Genomic DNA, 12,851 nt, shown 5'->3' with positions numbered 1-12,851 from the left:
CCTGAATCTGAGACCAGAGCTTTTTCCACTGTGATACCACTGTGCCTCAGCTACTATGTTTTAGCAAGATTTCTATCCAACAGAGTTAAAATTAACAACAAAAACAACAACAACTCCTGACACTTTAGCTGTCGTTATAAGGAAAATTCAAATACTGAGAATATTTCATGCCCCAACAATGCTAAATAAATGAGATATGAGGGTTTTTTAAAGCAATTCAACTGATGAAATGTCTATCTGAAATAGTCTTCATTTGCTTATGTGATATAAAACACAATATTCAGTGCCTCAACTCATATAATAGACTAATTACTCAGCATTGATCAATGAGAAAACTATCACTCATCCTTGAAGCTATACACATCTGATGGGTTACAGATATTAAAGTACAAGTCAGGAGCCAGAAATGGAAGATATAGACATCCTGGGATCAGATTTTGATTTGTTGGGGACCCCACACATCCTAGCAACACCGAACAAAGGAAAGTGAAGAATCTTCATAGTAAATCTCACCTTCTTCCTCCGCAGTGCCCAGAGTCATAAGCCTCATAGACTCTCTGAGATAGAAAATACCTATGGGTCATCTAGTCCAACTGGTATTTGAATAGGAAATAACCCAGAGAAGTATCCATCCAATTTCTCCAAAATTGAAAAAGAACAGTCAGCTCTATTAAGAAAGTCTTCCTTAAAATATGTTTAATATGTTTGTACATGTATAGCCTGTATCAGATTAACATGTCATCTTGAGGAGGGGGCAAAATTTAGAACTCAAAATCTTATAAAAGTGAATGTTGAAAACTAAAAATAAAAAAATAAAGATTTGGGTGCTAAAAAATATTTTCTTTACACAAAAAATGAAGTTCTTCCTTATAATAAATTGAAATCTACTTTTCTCAGTAAGAATTTATTAAGTATGATGCTGTGGTCCAAGAAAATCCAACTGGTTTCTAAAAACTGAAAATTAAAGGCCATAGGCTTTGCTGACTCCTTTAGTTTCTCTTGTTGCTTCTGGTGGACATATGGAGAAGTCAGTGTTGGGGATAAATCTGAATGGGCCAGTATCTCTCCCAGATGCTGACTGCTGGTCCCTTACCATAGTAGTTATCATGTGGGATTCCCAAGAAATATAAGACATGGCATCTGCCCTCCTTGGATTTACTACCTTATAATATTAACTACATAAAACAGAAAACAAAAGAAAACTGAATTATTTGGTACACTTCTATTTATCAGTTCTTTCTCTGGATGCAGATAGTGTCTTTCTCTTATGTCCTTTATTTTTTATTTCTTTATTTATCATACTCAAATGGCTTAGTCACTCAAAGTCATTCTTAAAACAATATTGCTGTGATTGTATACAAGGCTCTCTTGTTTCTGCTCACTTCGCTCTTCATGATTTTGTGCAAGTCTTTCCATGCCTTTCTAATACCATTGAGCTCATTACTTATTATAGCACAGTAGTATTCCACCACAACCATACACCACAACTTGTTCAGTTACTCCCTAATTGATGGGGATCCCTGCAATTTCCAATTTTTTGCCACCACAAAGAGAAAATAATTTTACATATATATGCATATATGTATACATGTATGTGTTTATATATCTATGTGTATATGTACATAGGCTTATATATGTATGTATGTATATAAACATATATGTGTGTGTCTAATGATAACTATCTCTAGGGTAGGGAGTGGGGCAGAAAGGAGAGAAGAGAAAAAGGGAAAAAGTTTACATGTTAACTGTGTTGTATATTTGGAGGGAATAGCAAGATGTACATGGTAGCTTTGTAATTTCATATACCATCATCTTTTTATTGTACTATGTTATGGAAGTGTTTGTTTTGTTCTGTGGATTGAAAATAAAACAAATTAAATTTTAAATAAATTCTGTAAATCTTTCAGAGCTTAGAGTAAAGAAAGATTAGGGTGAACTAGTATATTTGGGAAAAGATTCCTGGTGGGGACTGAGCTGAGCCTTGAAAGATAGGATACAGTTTGAAAAGGCAGAGAAGAAAGAAGAGGACATTCTGGGAAGCAGTATAGTGTTGTGGAAACCACATTGGTCTTGGAAGCAAAAAGAAATCTAAATTTGAATCCTGGCTTTGCCACTGACTTGAGCAAATCATGCACCTCTTTGAGCTGTAGTTTTCTGATCTGTAAATTGTTCAGAGAAGGATTAAGTAATCTCTAGGGATTGTTTTAGCTCTATGGAGGAAAGGAAATAATAATATAAGCAAAGACTAAAGGATAGTAATTCATTTAAGCAAATATTTATTAAGTACCTACTGTGTACAAAAAGCTAAAGGAAAAAATATGTGAGGAATGAAGGGTATAATTAGGAGACTGGGCAGATTGAACATTCCAGGTGGGTAAGTAGAATGGGATTCAAATATGAGGGCCTCTAATGATTGGATGATGAGTTTGAACTTGGCTTAAATAACAGACGTTGTAGATTCCTGAGCATGCAAATTACAACACATATCATGCATCCACAGAGTAGGCTGTACCTACCCCAACAGATATTTGAACAGCAATCCAAATAAGAGTGAATTGAAAGTCAGACAAAACTTAAGAGAGACAAAACTGGAATAGGAAACTTGGGAGGCAGAAGGTGCAATTGAGTTTGAGAAAAATATTGGGGGGCTACAAATGTGTGGTGATGAAGAGAAGAGCAATGTGAGAAGCTGAGGGAGAAAGTATGGGAAAGAAACAACACATCACTTTAAAACCTTTACAACAGAATTTACTGGCTTTTTATTTTCCTGTCTGATGTTGCTGTTGGTAGAATCATAGCAATAACTTCTACTTTCAAGTATACTCAAATAAATGGTTTCCGAGCTTGATTTACAGCCTTAGCCAAGTGGTGGCATTTAATCACTCTCAGCAGCTGTTTAAAGTTCCATATATCATTGAACAAAAGATATTATCTCCAAAACATATTTAAAGGCAAGGAAAGCTGTTGAGTGGTTACAGAACAGAAGGGCATGGGACTGGAGTTCACGTTGGAATCAGGCCATTTGTTGGATCTGTGATTTGCTCCTCTAAGGTGATTGGTCTCTGATTAAAATGGGTCAAATAAAAAGCTTGCCCCCCTCATTGCTGACAGAATGAATGTCCCAGAAGCACTTTAAAATCTTCACAGTAAAAAGGCCTCCAGGCATGCCATGTGTTCTTTATTCACTACATAAGCTATGCCTATTATAGGCATAAGTTGAACATGACTTACAGGCAATTGCATCATTAAGAAGGACTGTTCTATTTGTACATGTTTTACAGTCACTGGTTTCCTAACTAGACGCAAATCCTGTGCTTAGATTATGGCAGAACTCTGATGAATTTAAAGTCAAGTTAACTGAGAGCCTGGTCTATCTTTCACTACTATATTTAGTACTCTTGTCCTGAGAGAAGTTATTCTTGATGCCATGACTCGCTGTTAATCAAAGAAGATGTTCTTATCTCCCAAGATAACGAATACTCTGTATTTAAGCCTCTTGGGATTATAAGTGTGAATTATGAGTAGTAGCTGGCATAAAAATTGATGTGATAAACAAAGGCATACCTTCTTCTCCTCTGCCTTTTCCATGATGTTTGTAGCTGTCATATGATATCTGACTTCTTCCTGAGCTATAGCCAAAAAGATAGCAGTTAGACTGGAATTCACCACTGACATCTTTCAGAGGATCTCCCGAGTCTCCTAAGACCTTCACAGCTTTCTCTTACTATTCAAACTCAGGGGAGTTAGCTTGCCAAAGGGAAGGTTTTAAAGGTCTGAACTCAACTTAAAGAAATTGTTGACAGTGGAGAGAGCATAGGTTAGGAATAAGGGGATTCCAATTATGAGCAACAAAGTATTTCTGAGAAGAGAGTTTGGGAGGAAAAATGCATCAGACTTTTGGGTTGACCTATGGGGAAAGTATGACTTCTGTTCAGTAAGTCTGGGGTGCAGTGAGATAGGCATATTTAAAATCATTCTAAATTGGTCCCTTCATCAATACACATCACTTGTTTTGAATTAATATATAATAGAACTCAAAGGTATTTAGAAAATCTTCTAGTGTAAGGTTCTTGACCCTATACTAAGTAACTTTCTAAATAACTTTCAATATAACAGTTTTCTTTATATTTTATTTCATGTATTTAAAAACATTCTGGGAAGGTGTTCATAGAAAATTAATCATTCTTTTGGAATTTCAGACTAAGTAGAAGGTAAAGAATAACTTATTGTTCCTCTTTTACAACAACAACATCCCATCTCCCACCTCTTTGTCTTTGCACAGGCTGAACCCCATGTCTGGAAAATACTCTCTCCTGTTTTGCATCTTAGAATCCCTACCTTCCTTCAAAGCTCAACCCAAGTGCCACATGCTATATAAGATCTTTCTTGATCTTCAGCTACTAGAGACTTTCTCTGATGAAATTACTTTGTGTTTGCTTCAAAAATATTTCATATTTTCCTGTGTACATATTGTCTTACCCCAAATAGAATGTAAGCTCCTTGAGAGGAGAGGCTATTTTTTTGTCTTTGTAACATGTGGGCCTGGAACATAGAAACTGAATAAGTGCTGTTTAAATGATTGAGGGTGAGAATATCAAAATAACATCATTATGTTTAAAATGAAGAAAGAAGGGTAACAAATCTAACATTGGACTAGATAATCTTTGACACCCCTTTCAACTCTAGGATTTTATGATTCTATGTCCCAGTAGGTTATGTTTTTTAAATCTCTGTGAAAACAATGATCATACTCATTTAGTCAAATATTATTACTATGCAACTAAACAAATTCTGATACTGCCATAGGATTTAATTAATCAAATATTTCTAGAAATTATGAAGGCATATAGCCTGGGTGTGATTTGACAATCTTTGGCTATGAATGGATTTTGACTATAGTGATATTTGTCATAATGGGATTGGACCTATGGGTCTATACCATTTTCTAAGGTCCCAGGATGGTCAACATAGGTTAGTCAACAATCATTTATTAAGGACTTGCTCTGTTCTAGGCACTGTACTAAGTACTAGAAGTAAAAGGAAAAGCAAAACCAGTCCCTGCCCTCATGGAACTTACATTCTAATGGGGGATATAACATGTAAACAAGTAGGTACAAAAATGGTACATGCAGAATTGATGAAAGGTAACCTTAGACTCAGGAGGTCCTCTGAAAAATGTCAATGGTGAGTTCTAGCCTAACCTCTATCTTTTTTTGGCTATAGCTCAGGAAGAAGTCAGATGCCATATGACAGCTTCAAACATCATAGAAAAGGCAGAGGAGAAAGGTAACCTTAGAGAGGAAGGATAGCAGTATAGTAGACCAGTACAGAATGGATTATTAATGCCTGTCTCAGAGACCAATCCATGCATACATAATACCTCAATAGTATAAAAATCCTATTCTATGATATGCTCTAATACAGCCTTCCTAACTGTTATAGTTCATGACAAACTATAACAAGCAACTATGAGGTACTGCGTGTCTCACTTTAGGGGAACAGAAATTAGTAAAAAGTAATTCTCTGAACCTCTCCCTACAACCCTAATATGAGTAAACATTCCATTTAGAGGGTTTCTCTGTCCCTACTTCCTACCTGAACAAAGCTCACCTGCTTTCCACCCTGCATCCTACATTGATTCATCAGAAATTTGTCCATTTTTATATCATGGAGTATTATTTGGAAAATAGCAGAATCCAAAATGAAGCATAGGTCCATTTGTGGTCAACAAAGCTCCTGCTGATTATCTGTGCTTTTCTAAAAGCCAACAAAACAGGGTCAGCTAGGTGGCACAGTGGATAGAGCTCAGGCCTTGGAGTCAGGAGGGCCTGAGTTCAAATCCAGCCTCAAACACTTGACACTTACTAGCTGTGTGACCCTGGGCAAGTCACTTAACCCTGATTGGCTCACCAAAATAAATAAATAAAAGCCAACAAAATGAAACAAAAACAAACAACCCTCTCTAAATCTTAGCAAACATATGAAAGCTAGATGCTACTGAGGCAGGTCTCCTCCACTATAAAGTCTTAACCAGAAGAAATCATCTTTTACTCCCATTTCCCATCACCAAATTATCCTTCAGTATTATTGATACTATTGTAATGGTACCTTTGCAAAGGGAGCTACAGACCAGTAGCTGGAATGGGAATTTGAGAGTAGAGCTATCTCTAATCAGTCAATTAACACAGTGTGACCAGAACCATTTGAAGGCTTCACAAAATGTTCCCTCCTGGTGGGGTGGATAATTCACTTATTCCAAAGGAATAGAAATACTCATCTGACTTAAGGTTGTTTTCTATTTAAAAAAAATTAAAGTGACAATGTTTACAATGATAGCAGTAATTTACAATGATAACTATAATTTGCAGTTATGTAGAACTTTGACTGAAAGGAATTTGAATCCCTTATTCAAATGTCCATCTCTCCATTCCATTTTGAAGGCCACAGGGGAATAAATTGAGATGTCATTTCTCATTTTTCCTCCAGGGGAGACTGAAATTACCTCACCACATTTTAGCAGACTTTCTTGACAGGATTCTGGCTATTGATGAACCATCCTGCTTTCTTATTCCTCCCACTGAAATGATCTGATGCTTTCTCCTTCCTTTTCCTCTCTCTTTTAGAGAAAGTCTGGATAAGCCCAAAGATTTGCCTGAGCTATCCTCCAGGGAGCATCTTGATGCCTGATGCTCTCTTCAGGGCAGTCTGAATCACATTAAAAATGCAACAAGGAACTGATATATGCCTCACAATTATGTAGCAACACAGAGCTGAAATATATAAATGCTATAGTTCTAGAACTTGGATAGGAGAACATTCTGGAATTTCCAAGGCCTCAGGACCAATCACTGCAGCCGTTTGGGTCAGGTCTAAGATAAGTTTGGGAAGTTCTTAGATGGGCTTCTCTGAGACCAGAATATCTCTGTTGTGTAGAGAATATATTAGAATAGTATTTCTTAGCCTATGGTCTAGGAACATATTTTAAAACATATTTCAATAACTGTGTTTCCATATATTTGGATTCCTTTGCAATCATATGTATTTTATTTTATTTATTTAAAAGCATTATTTCTAAAAGGAGTCCATAGACTTCCAAAGGGGTCTGTGACACACAAAAAGATTAAGAAACCCTTTTCTATTTAATCCTCAGAGGTTTGAAATGACTTCACTAGGGCTCCTAGGGATACTAGTTCATGAGGAGTGCCTAAAAGGTCCTAATAGAAACCATGTAGACATATGAAACTGACTCACTTCTGAAGGAAATCTGAACCTGCAGGAGTAGATCAATCTCACCAAAGACACCTTGAAGAAGACTTGAATTAGAATAGACCTTAAATCACACAGTTAGTGGCTCTTCTACATCTGCAATTATCTCTTGACTGATCACTAGATCTCAGAATTGGAATAGTCTTCAGATGCCATCAAGTCCAATCTACTTGGCCCAGAATCTCCTTTATCAATTAACTGGCAAGTGATCATCCACACTTGAAGACCTCCAGTGAAGAGAAACATATTTCATTAGCTTTTGAGGCAGTCCACATGTTGACTATTCTGTTGTTGTAGTTAAATACTTGTTAGATTGGATTGTGATGATAGCATTTTAGAGCTGAGAGGGAGCATAAAGACCATCTATTCTTAAAGAGTGTAGTTTTTCTTTTCTCTGAAATAAAAAAAATCTAGCTAAAAATGTTAGCAAAAATTTGTCATATTGTACCATGTTACATAGCTTATTTCCTATTCCAATGTTTTGCTGTATTGCTACCTATTATTTTACTAAAGTAACATAAAGAAGAGAACAAATGACATGAAATAGCAATTTGGTAATTAAAATTGTTTTCACTATTCTCCAGGTCCTGAAAATTGACAGTTCATATTTATGTGTGCCTTTGAGGTTAGTGAATCTTTGCTAGTTTTATTGCTGTGCAAAATAATAAGACTGTTACAGAATATTCTTGTTGGGTACACAGAGGTAATTCAACTGTTTAAAATGCTAAATGAAAGAACTAAGATTTAGTGTCATAGAATGATAGACATGGAATGTGTGAAATCTTTAAGGTCCTTAAATTGAATTGACTCAATTTAGAGCTAGAAAGGACCTCAGAATTCATCTAATACAGTCTTCTCATTTTCTAAATGGGGAAACTGAGGCCAAGAGAAGTTAAGAGACTTGCTTACTATTTTCATAGCTGGTTTGTGACAAAGCCTACTCAGAACTTTTCCTGCTTTTACTTCCTTCCATGCTACCGGTTCTCTTTGGCCTCAGAGAGCAGAACTTGGAACAATGGGATAGAAGTTGCAAAGAGATGAATTTAAACTTGATGTCAGCAACTACTTCCTAACAATTAGAACTTTCCATGAGTGGAATGAGCTCCTTGGGGAGGTTATGGACTCTCTTTCATTGGAGCTCTCTAAGCAAAGGCTAGATGACCGCTTGCCAGGCTTATTTCAGTCAGGTTTTGGGAAGGTGTAGGTTGGAGCATATGGCCACTGAGGGTCCCTTTTAGCTCTAAAATTCTGCAACTCTGATAACAGAATGGGGCCATAATTTGTAGATACCAGCACTACTGAGGATTCCTACTTTTTGGTTATTGATCAACTTGAGGCCATTGCTCAGAATGTCATACCAATTGAGTATTAGTATCAATTTAAAGCTATCTCTTCCAGTTCTATCTTCTTTGGAGATAGAGAACAATGGATCGGTTCCCTTCTTATAATAGCTCTTTACATACTTGAACGTGGTAATTAAGTTGTTCATCAGCCTTCTTTTTTCAAACTAAATTACCCTTACTCTCTTTTCTTTCCTTTAAAGACCCTATTTTATTTAAAGATCTTATTTTCCAACCTGTTTATTATTTCCATTGCTTTTCTCTAGTCCTTCTCCAATTTCTCCACATCTCTTTTCAAATAAGAGTATAGAATTGTTCACAATACAGTCATGGAGACCTGGTCATTGAAAAGTTGGAAGCTATATATTGTGACTACCATTTTTCAAAAGATTCATTTCCAACATCAAGGGACACTGACATAATATGTGGCTATGAGGCACGCAGTACATGTTGATACTTTATTTTCCACAGTTTCTTGTATCTGGGTACCTCAAAGAATTTTTTTCAATCTTTGTATGGTAACCCAATTCTATTGTGGTTTACAAGTAAAGAAACTAAGATTAGTTGGTTTACCATGGTCTCCTAACCAGGGTTGGGCTAACCCAGAGACTAATTGTATATTTTCCAGATCATCTGTGGGATAGCTTGAATTTTTTTTCCATTTTTCTAGGTAATTTGGGTGATATTGGCAAGGATGTGTTGCCTCTAGCAACTCTATTCCTTGATAAGCATAAGTGGAATCCTTCCATACTGATGTATATAGTTTGATTCTGCCATGGTCCATCACTGACCATGCCAGAAATAAGAGATCCATGATTCCTTGTTTATTGTTCAACCAAAAGACCTGGGGACAAAGCAATAACAAACAGATGATATTTGAAGAAGGCAATGATGTCAGCTCTAAAGATGAGCTCATAAATGAACAGTAACCAATGTGTTTTTGCAAGGATGTTACAAAGACGAAAAGGGCTGATAGTAAAGTTTTATCATTGTCAAAGTGTTTTTTTTTTTTTTTACTTCTGGCTTCACCTGATTAGGATCAAAGGACTCACTAAGCTTCTTATTCCTTATTAAATACTAGAGTTAAACGCTGCCATTTCAAAAATTGCCAGTTTCATTTTGTGAGTAACTCTCTGAATGTCATTAGCTAAACTGAAATAACTTTGATGAAACAGTAGTCTGACTTTGGTAATTCTGACAAGGCCAGGGCAAAAAACAAGTAGATAGGAAGATGTCTATTTTCTGGAGAAGTCTAGTTCCTCTTCAGTCACAATGTAAAGACTGCTATTTGTTTTTCCAATTCCAAAACTATTGCAATATTCACAAATCTATAGGACAAGTCAAAGAGGCAGGGAACCCTCCCTGGGAGGCTAAGTGATCCCATCACTCATCTGCCTACACTTTCCCTTTGAAACATCTAGGCCTACATGAATAAGATTTACATAGTTTAATACATATTAATAACCATTTTAATACCCAATAAACCTTTCCTATAATACTTTCCTATCACTTCACAGTCTTTAGCTCAGTGAGAACAAAATGAACTCATCACTCGGCAGGCCTTTGGAATCCCTCTGAGGCAGAGTTTTGGCAGAGAACAAAAAGATATATATAATTGGAAATAACAATACAGGGAACTAGATTTTATTCTTTATTTCATCTTTATTAGCACCTTTGTTTTGATAGCTTTCAGAAAAGTGTTCCATATCTGACCTAAGCACTGATAGGTTTTTTAACAAGTTAGTTTCCCTTTATGCTCTTTCTCTTCTTCCCTCCCTCCCTTCCTTTTTTATTCCCTCCCTCCCTCCATTTCTCTGTCTCTATCTCCTTTCTCTGTCTGACTCTCTTTCTGTGTGAGTATATTTTGGCTCTTTCTCTATCTCTATCTTTCTCTGTCTCTGTCTGTCCCTCCCTGTCTTTTCTATCCAATCTCTCTCTCTCTCTCTCTCTCTCTCTCTCTCTCTCTCTCTCTCACTGAAGCAGCCTGTGTCTCACTCTCTTAGAGAAAGGGGAAAGAAGGTTATGACCAAATAGTACATTTCAATTTGGAAGAACTTGCTTTATGTTGGCGTTGACTCCTTGTTTAGAAAATGGAAAATACAAGAGCCTAGTGACCAAAGAATGAAAGAGACCACTTTTTGGGTGTGAGTCTCAGACTTTTTTTAGGACCATCTTTTATTATTTCCCCTGACATTTATTCATTCTTGTATCCATCAATTGTTTTTCAAAATATTCAATACTAGAAACTAACCATAGAGTCTATCACAACTAGACACAGTACCACCCTCTGAATTTATTATAAGTAAAACACCACTTAATGATATTAAACTCATCATCTGCCTCAAATGATGGAATACTTTTATAGAATAGACTTGAATGGAATCAGCATGATAAGTCTTTTCATAAGCTTCCACATTTCCTTGCTTTTCATAATCCCAAATATGAAATTCCATGCTCATACTTTCATGGCACAGAGAATGACAAATTCTGCCAATTCAACTTTAGTTTTCTATGTTATAGGTTCTTATGACTTGAAAAGACTTAGAAATGTTTCCAGGTACTGGAACATCAAAGGCTCCTTAGTTGTGTCTGGATAATTTCCTCTTATTACTACTTTATAGCATAGAAAAAGTGGAAAGAACAATATATAGCCTAATCATATCTACATTCCTGACCAACCTTAGAACAAATGAGTTTTTTACCAATAAAATGTTTTCTCAGAGTAAAATTTTGCCTGAAGGCCAAGTATACATTTTCAATTAGTTTCCAGGATGGGTGAGAATAAGTACCAGCTATTACCTGCTCTTAACACTGACAACTGGTTTAATATTACAAAACTTGCCTGGCCTATTTTGTTGAGTTTAATGCAGTCCCTTTACAAAGCCTAGTTTTATTTCCAAAAATAGTGTTGTATGAAAGCTAAACCACAGGAAACATCTTATAGATATTTGGAGATGGGACACTGAAATCATCAGAGAGAAAGGAAAGCATTGAGGGCAATTGTTTTGTTTGCACACACTTGATTTTTAGTGACTTACTGAGCCAACTTTTTTTTCACAGGAGAGAACCACTGTGTCTCTTACTTCTAGAAGGACAATCAAATTTCATTAAAATAAATGGTCCACTTTGCTTAGAATGCTGCAGTAAATTGAAGAAGGGATACTAATGACAATGAAGCCCTTTGGACAATGGAAGATTAAATTTCAAGACATGCTTTGGCTCCACATATGAATGTAGTCCATGAAATGCTCATTATATGAGGACAAAATATCCCAAGTGGGAATAATTCTGTGTATATGTATTTTCAAAAAAAGAAAAAAAATAAAGACACTATCTACATTTACCTACTCTGATCCCAATTGGCTGCAAAGAGCAAAAGGATCTTCCTGCCATAGTGATCTCTCTTTTCCAGTACTCCAGGGAATCCATCAATCAGAGCCCGCTTGATTCCTGGGTCATCAGCCTTGAAGTTTTTGAACATGTCCAGGTTTAGCTGGCGGTACTGGAAGTACTGAGCCAATAGTCTAAAGGCATCTGTTTGGTGAAACTTCCTGGCTCGAAGAAATCTCAAGATGAAGGCATCATCTGTACGTAAAAATCCAATGTCAGGTCTGGTGATGATCATGTCCCGGACTTGCTGAATATCCTGATGCAATATATCTGGATTTTCGTTCAGTTCCAGACGAGCTTTCTCTATAGTCTCTGGACTGAGTCCAGCTTGTAAATGGGTCATCTTTGCTAAATCTCCTTTCCCAGGGCTCAATTTCTGATATTTTAAAAGGAAAGGAACTGATCCCATTCAAGTGATAGTTTTCTGGAACCTTGACCCATTCAAGAGCTGCTTCACTGCCAAGCTGATGCAGAGAAAGACAACTAGAAGGTCTTTTCCTTATTCCTGGAAAGCAGTAGGACATTCAGGCCATGTATGGTGGTATCCATTCAAAAGGGAAGCAGAATTTATGCCATAGTTCTCTACAAAACAAATCCACAAAAATTTATGACATAAATCACACTACAGAGAAGATACAAAGAAAGTCTGTATGAGTGAATTTCTGAGCTCAGTTCTGAAAACTTATTCCATTATACTGTGCTTCTGATTAAGTATTCAAAGAATAAGTGCCAAATTATCTTAAAATGAGAGTATTTAACATAATTTTGTCATTGATATCTTGAATCTATAATATGCAAGTATTTGAAATATATTTGATGAATTTATAATTACATGGAACAGTTAGCAATAGAGAT

At 36.2% G+C, this 12,851-nt stretch overlaps 1 protein-coding gene across 1 annotated transcript in view; it reads right to left on the bottom strand.

The window, feature by feature from the left end:
* The window catches only part of LOC114053673 (clavesin-1), a 184,563-nt gene extending 172,092 nt beyond the window's left edge, over window positions 1-12,471 (bottom strand). Inside the window, exon 1 of the mRNA XM_027876782.1 lies at window positions 11,951-12,471. Within this exon, the coding sequence (XP_027732583.1) occupies window positions 11,951-12,405 (455 nt within the window). The 5' untranslated portion in view covers window positions 12,406-12,471. The remainder of the gene's footprint in view (window positions 1-11,950) is intronic.
* Window positions 12,472-12,851: the final 380 nt, after the last annotated feature.

Source organism: Vombatus ursinus, unplaced genomic scaffold (assembly GCF_900497805.2).
Source record: "Vombatus ursinus unplaced genomic scaffold, bare-nosed wombat genome assembly UNPS02014812.1, whole genome shotgun sequence".
NCBI classification, from domain to species: domain Eukaryota; kingdom Metazoa; phylum Chordata; class Mammalia; order Diprotodontia; family Vombatidae; genus Vombatus; species Vombatus ursinus.
This window is presented reverse-complemented; position numbering and strand designations above follow the sequence as displayed.